Source organism: Nuphar pumila, chromosome 6 (assembly GCF_984573655.1).
Source record: "Nuphar pumila chromosome 6, dmNupPumi1.hap1.1, whole genome shotgun sequence".
In the NCBI taxonomy this organism is placed as follows: Eukaryota; Viridiplantae; Streptophyta; class Magnoliopsida; order Nymphaeales; family Nymphaeaceae; genus Nuphar; species Nuphar pumila.
The window spans coordinates 12,219,630-12,227,037 of record NC_143254.1 but is presented as its reverse complement, the minus strand read 5'-3'; the positions used below and the strand labels follow the sequence as shown (position 1 = coordinate 12,227,037).

The window sequence follows — 7,408 nt, the reverse complement described above, 5'->3', positions numbered from 1 at the left end:
GTGATGAGATTGATGGCACCGACAACCATAGTGGTTGTCGACGTCGGTAGTTACAATGATAAGGCCGACAACCGCAAAGGGTTGCCGACACCTTTGGATTGGAAAAGAACCGTTGAGCATAAGCTAAAAAAAATTTAATAAATTTTTTGATATCCTAGACCGAGTTTGGTCATGTCGAGCGTAGGACAGGGAGCCTTTGAGCTCTTTCTCACGGCTCAAATCGAACACAACTTGGTTTGAGCATGCCCAAACCGAGTTGGGCCGAAAAAGAAGAAAAGACAGGGAGCTAAAGCTCCCTGCCTCTGTGGGTGTATGCAGACCGACACAGTCTGAGTTTCCCAGACCGAGTTTGGTCGTTGTCGGGCGAGACAGAGAGCCTGATCTCTCTGTCTCAGCCTGTGGAGCAGACCAACTCAATCTGGGCTTTGCCCAGACTGAGCCAGGTTGTATATGCAAGATGAGACAAAGCACCAGGCTTTCTGTCTCAGCCTGATGCACTGATTGCCTTGATTTGTATCTTTCCAAACAAAGTCGGGTTGGTTAGTGACAAGATAGAGAGTATTTGCTATTTGTCTTAGTATTATTCTAGATTGACTCAGTTTGGGCTTTTGCTCAGACCGAGTCAGGTTTGAGGAAAGAGAGGCAGAGAGCGAAAGCTCTGTATCCCTGTATGTAAACGGGATGAACTTGGTTCGGGATCACCCGAACCGAGTCAGATCAAGAGGGAGGCGAGACAGTGAGCTTTGGGCTCACTATCTCGGCCTCACATGAGAGACGGGATAGAGAGCCAAGCTCCCTGTCTCAGGTAGTTGTACAATCCGACTATGTCTCGGTGTAACCCAAACCGAGCCTGGTCAACAGAACGAACGAGACAGAGCATGGCTCTGTCTCAGTTTTTGGGCCTTAGGACTAACTTGGTTCGAGTTTGACCGAACTGAGTCAGAAAGGACCCCGACATGGGTGTAACCCAGACCGGGTCAGGTAAGTCCACACCCAGACCAACTCAGTTGGGGTGAGTTTTGAACCATTCGCAAGTTTAAGTAATATATATATATAGTGTTATGAACAAAATCAAGACAGTGATTGTCTCGATTTTCTACCATAAGTCAGATCCAGTTAGACTGGATTGGGTTTGAATCCTATTGGACCAAATCAATACATAATCAGGTTTGGATCGAGTTATCAGATTTGGATCCAGTAGGACCAAACCATAATGTAGCTGGTTTGGATCTCGTTTGGACCCAAACCTAGACTGAATCAGTTTGGTTTCATTTTATGCCAAACTTAAAGTGAACTAAGGTTCATATTAGTCATATCAGATCTAGATCCAGTATATGAAATAGAAACGAGATCAGTTAAGGATTCATAATAGAATATATTCGGATTTGGATCCAAGTTGAGGAATTCGAAACTAAACCAGGAAGGTTCGATTTGGATTTAACCTAGACCAGACTAGTTTTGGGTTAGGTTTAGTGAGAAGTTTAGATTTTAGAGATCCAAACCCATTCGAGAAGTGAAATAACTATTTTTTCCTTGGTCTCTTTAGTCTGACTCTCCGACTAGCTACCAGTGAGTCATTTTTCACTGGAGTATCTCGTGACTTGACCAACACGTAGAATTGAGGTATTCTACATGGGTTATAACTACGCCCATAGCCAATTTAGTACAGTAGTTAGCATGGAGTGAGTGCTAGCTTATGAGTTTTGAGAAGATTAATGGAGGTATTTAAAAGAAACAAACATGTGTTAGGTATTGTAAAAACTAAACTAAGATTAGAGGCTTAGAGCCCACTATAGTTGTCAAAGTCTTCAGTTATTTATAAATATTTCTTATTGAGCTATAGACTCGTTTTTTTTTATAATTATAATTGTAGGTGTCAGGTGATCGATCAAAGTTGATCGAAGTAGTCGTTGTTTTAGCAGGTGTCCATAGGCAGCTAATTGGAGATGAGATTTACTTTTATGTTTTTATTTTATTCAACTCATTATATGTATGAATGATGTAGCCTGAGAAAGCTTGTGATTATGAAACTATGATGATGTTTTAAGAAAAAAAATTATGTTATGGTTTTACTGTGCTCACTTTGTATTCTTCTCTCTCTGAAAAGTAATACCTACGAACAGCGGGGGGGGTCATCTTTGTGTCGCCAATGATGCAATGTGCAAAGTAAAAAGTAGAAATCCGAATGGATACTTGTTATTGACAAGTTGGGAGGTTCTGACTAATTATGCTCGACACCCCTCCCGACTATAAAAATATTAGGGACACCAACCAAAATTCATTGAGTAGCCGTAAGCAAGCAACAAAACTCTATTTAACTTCATGAAACAAACTAATACAATAGGCAGCCATAACCAAACACCAATTTACAAGACACCTCTATTTATTCAACTGTCACAATACTATTCATAGGAAAGGAGGTCTATAGTGCTTTCCAGCATCTCACAAACAGACTAATTCTTGTAGGTGTGTGTGGCCGCCATGTTCTAGCACTAGAACCTGCAAAACCGAGGGAGTCAACCATGGCAGTCTCAGATGCGTCTCAAGATGATTTGAGCTCCATACTGAGGATGCACAGTGACACGAATGTGTGGAGCATGAGCATAGGACGGCGATAGCTCGAAGGAGAAATGTTGCAGAATCTTAACAAGAGCCAACCTTGCTTCAATCATAGCAAATGTCTGCCCGATGCAGATCCGAGGACCCCAACCAAATGGAAAGAAAGCTAGTTGATGCTTACAAGCATTGGAAACTCCTTCTGAGAATCTCTGTGGCTTGAATTCATCTGCATCATCACCCCAAATCATGCGGTTGTGATGGATCAGTAGTGTCGGTAAAACAAGCCGAACTCCAGCCGGGACTGTGATACCTCCTAGTTCCATTTTCTTGTATGTCTGTCTAGTTATTGTTAATGCTGGTGGGTACAGCCTTAAAACTTCATATAGAATCATATTGACCTGTAAGGTGGATTTCAACAATGTTAAGACAGCTACTAGAAGGCTTGGAATTGTATAGAAATGAAAGATCTGGCATCAAAAGCAACCACAAGCTCAACTGTGATTACTTATGTGCGTGGACTGAACCTGTTCAAATCTCTTTCTATCGATTCTGTACTAAATCATTGCAAACATGGTTTCAAGAAGGAAATCAACTGCTTACAATCTTTAGGTGGCTTAAACAATCAAAAGAGGGAGCATTCTTCCCACAAACTTGAAGAACCTCATCCCTGGAAAGTGTCTGCCAGTTAGGATGCATACTCAGCAGGACAATTGTCCATGTCAGCAGTACTGAAGTTGTCTCATGGCCTGCAAAATAGAAAAGCTTGCATTCCTCTATTACTTGGTCCATTGTCATTCCCCCGTTCCCATGCTCATTGTGATTCTTACTTGATTCCAGCAATAAGCCCAATAAATCATCATTACTAACAATCCCCAACTTCTCCTTTTCTCTCATGTCCAACATATTTCTAAACATGGAAACAATCCCTCTGTTTAGCTCCTGTCTCCTGCGGTTCCTTCTTGTGGGCAGAAACCTGGGTCAGAGAAGTATATGTATACATGTAACTATTTTTTTCATGTGATACTACAAGTGTAATGTAACCATATCCTTCAATTCATGTGTACAGCTCTTTGAAACTTTTTTTTTTTTTTGTAATGTCTTAGAGAAACCAGTGATTTTTTCTCTCGGTGAGAGGTGCAGCATTGACCTTGCCCTATACCGGTGCCCTTGATCTAAAATCCTACGGTGACTCCCTGTGCTCACTAGGAAAGCTCTCTCTCATGTTTCAACTTGTGTACAAGACAAGACACACACTGAGTTTGGAACTCCAAATGTCCCTTCATTTATGACAGCATGTCAGGTGCAATCACATCACACTTTAGTGTGCCGCTGTACCTGAACCGCCCTCCATCTTCTGTTGAGCCCCACAGCTGACAGGCTGTAACCCAGAGATGGAGGGCAGTCAGGTGTGGCGGCACACTCAAAGTGTGCAATGTACCTGATCCGCCCTCCCATTTATGGACAAATCGAGCCACCGTTAGCCAGGTATGTGGGCCCACATGGTCATTTCAGACTATGTGACTGTAAATTATGCTAAAAAAATTGGCAATCTACGTATAACCATATTGGTTGGTTCCACATGATTTCTCATATATCTTTATACTCCAGTTCTCTTGATGGAGTGGAATGTCCAGTGAGCATGCTCTGCAGAAGATAGAACAGTTTAACTGTACCTAAACCCAGGGATGTAGATGGATCGGGTTGCTATTGTCATCAGATTGGCTTGTTCCTGCTGCATTTGGAATATAAGCTTCCCTTCCTCATGGCTGCTGCCGAAGGCCGTTCTCGCGATGACATCTGCAGAAAGATCCTGGAGCTCCACCCACACATCCATTTCGCAGGATCCTTGAGGACCGGCTGCTTTTTCCCATCTTTGCACCAACTGATCGCAGCTGGTGGAAAATGATGGCAACATGCCCTGCTTACAAATTACAGATGAGAACTGGTTGGTAACTTAAGATTACTACTTATCATGAGTTCCACAATTTGAGGAGCATCAAGGGCGGTGCCACAAATCTCATTCTCTGGACAATCTCGGCAAGGAAAAGGATGCGATAAATTGAAAATGTATGGGTTTTATTGGAAAATCTGAGGTAAAATTCGGTAAAACGAGTAATACAAAAAAATTGAAGAGTAATACAAAAAATATATAGATGTTATTAGCAAAGTTTTTATTGGTTGATATTATGTTAAAAATGTGGTATTTTCGAAATAGGTGATATTTTGAAAATATCACATTTTTTTAAAGAATGAGCAACACTTTCAGAATATCACAATAAAATTGTGAAATATTGCGAATATTTATGACAGAGATCAGGAGATGGTGTGATATCCAAGTTTGTGTATATATCTACGTAATCCTGGCAGTCTTCAATATCGATGTTTACTCTCTCTCTCTCTCTCTCTCTCTCTCTCTCTCTCTCTCTCTCTCTCTCTCTCTATATATATATATATATATAGAGAGAGAGAGAGAGAGAGAGAGAGAGTTATAGTTGGGTCTAATCTGTTTGGATCCAGGTTGGATCTTAGTTTGCTCCAGATCAGCATCAGTTACCACCTTGTCTCATGAATCATGCTGACTTGACAACCAGGTCTTTAACTGATCTGACTCGACTACAGGGTGGAGCCACATTGACTTTGGGCCAGTCTACTGGACCCACTATCACCCATAGGTCGCTCCAGACCATTTCTGCATGTGGCTATTCGATCCAGTTCACACTCTATGCAGGAGGTAACTTGCATTATTTATTTACTGTCGACATGGGGGTTGAGAGAGAGAGAGAGAGAGACTATAATAACTAAGGGGTCTCGGGTTCAAAGTACCCACAGCTTGGCCATCACCACAAAACTGATTAAGTGCCGACACAATTTGGGGTTTACTTTATACGACTTGAGAAGCAAAGGACAAAATAGTGTATGCATCCATAAAAGGCAAAATTGTAGCCTGTCATGGTAAATACCATAGGTTGCCAAACTAGTTCGGATGCTACACTAAGTGTTCTCTTGGTAAGAGGGATATGAGAAACAGATCTTTGTGTTCAAATAATGCGATTTGCTGCTAAACATATATTATTGTAATCACCATTATGGATTGGATTTTTTTTCCTAGGGATCGAATTGGTGGTATGTGCTTATCGATAAAAAGAGATTCGAGCAGTAACTAAGATCACGTGATGCAAAATAACAGTCAATTTGTTGGAAGTTGAGGGAGTTCCTGCTCAAAAATTATTGTGAAAGAGTTTGAGTTGGATATATAGAAAAGAAATTAACCTTCAGCTTCTCCAAATGGAAAGCAGGATTTATGAGTCGTCTTTGCTTTACCCACTTTTCACCTTCCATGCTGAAAAGGCCATCGGATATGAGCTTTAGGTGAGGTTCTAGCGGCGGTTTCTGGAAGTGGCCAAACTTGTTTGCAAGGATTTGTTTTGCAATCTCAGGGTCCGTGACAATCAGCTGAGGAGTTGTGCCAAACCAGGTGAGAGCCAATTTACCTGCACTTTGTAAGATCCAACTTTCACAAATCATAGTGCAACATCTCTCTCTCTCTCTAGTTTTTTCCTAAACTTGGAAAAACATATGAGCTGTAACTTTCTAATTCCAAACACTCTCATAAAGGAAGTCTTTTTGCTTTTCTTGAATAAGTGGATATACATTCACACTTTTGGTGGTGCGAGCCAAGGAATCACTAAAATTTTGGAAATTGTGAAGGTGATAAAATAATCTCGGCTCTGTTTGGAAACTAGCAGCTGGGATGGGAAGTGTCAGCTGATAGAGGTGGTAGCTGTCAATTCCATGCTTTAGTGTAAATACAATGCCACTTCCCATCCCAAATGCATTAGCTCCCATCCCAGCTACCAGTTTCCAAATAGCCACCAGGTGGTAGTTTGACAAACTTTTTGCCAAACGCATTAACTCCTATCCCAGTTCCTAGATTCCAAACAGGGCCTTAACGTTCATTCTACCACACAGTGCACACACGCACCCCTGAAGAATATAACAAACAGCTGACCTGTTGTAGAAACTTGTTGAAAAGCAGGAGGAAAACCAAAACAAGCATTTTTTATTTCTTTTTTCAAAAGGAACCCGAGTCAAGCATCCAAATCCAAATACTTTTTAAGGTACCAAATGGACAAGTTCTGAAATCAACAAATGAACCCATTTTCATGGAAAGACTCTACAAACTATAAACTAATGAAGGATTCTGAAAACTATAAGCTAATGAAGCCTTTGCCTTGGAAACAAAGATCAAAGACTAAAACTAACACACCATGCTTCTTCACAACTTCATGAAGAAAAGGCATGACACGTGGCACTATGTCATGACAAAGTTTCATAGGCTTTGTCCATGCTTGCTCCTTCATGGTCCAATCCTCCCTGTTGTTACCATACAAGAGTCTGTATGGAGGGCCATTGATCCCTTGCCTCTTGAAAGCCTCTGAAAACTTCCTGGGCTTCCACCATACAGAGTGTGCAATCTTCACCACACACACCAGGCACACAGTGGCAGCAGCAGCAGCAATGAATAGAGAAATAGGTACCACCTCATCTTCCATGATGGATGGAGTGAGCTGAGGATGGGATGCATTGGCAAACCTTAACTGGAATTTATAGGCTTTGTTTGATACACTACGTGTTCATCACATGAAAATATTGATGGCCACTGTGCACCACATTACCACTACCAGGAAATTTGTGTCTATTAAGGCAGTACTGTTTCAGACAATTCTTTGGGATTGACGTTGCAAAAGAAGGAAATTTGTGTGCATTGCGCAATGCCCTTCATGGCTTACCAGAAGACTTTAAGGGGCTCACTAACAAGAAGGTTAGTCTTTTTGACTTTGCTCTATGG

At 41.4% G+C, this 7,408-nt stretch overlaps 1 protein-coding gene across 1 annotated transcript; it reads right to left on the bottom strand.

The window, feature by feature from the left end:
* Nucleotides 1-2,531: 2,531 nt before the first annotated feature.
* On the bottom strand, nucleotides 2,532-7,112 carry LOC149833982 (cytochrome P450 CYP72A616-like). The gene is made up of 5 exons (XM_090009251.1): nucleotides 6,827-7,112; nucleotides 5,830-6,050; nucleotides 4,233-4,477; nucleotides 3,160-3,532; nucleotides 2,532-2,957 (listed from the first exon to the last, which is right to left on the bottom strand). The coding sequence occupies exons 1-5, from the start codon at nucleotides 7,110-7,112 to the stop codon at nucleotides 2,532-2,534; spliced, it is 1,551 nt and encodes a 516-aa protein (XP_089865377.1).
* Between the last annotated feature and the right edge of the window lie 296 nt (nucleotides 7,113-7,408).

Excerpts from the sequence above, each read along its gene's own strand:
- LOC149833982 (XM_090009251.1), bottom strand. The coding sequence starts at position 7,112 with ATGGAAGATGAGGTGGTACCTATTTCTCTATTCATTGCTGCTGCTGCT. Across the intron at positions 6,051-6,826 it reads TGAAGTTGTGAAGAAGCATG|GTAAATTGGCTCTCACCTGG; the intron begins GTGTGTTAGTTT and ends TACAAAGTGCAG. Across the intron at positions 2,958-3,159 it reads GTTTAAGCCACCTAAAGATT|GTCAATATGATTCTATATGA; the intron begins GTAAGCAGTTGA and ends TCCACCTTACAG.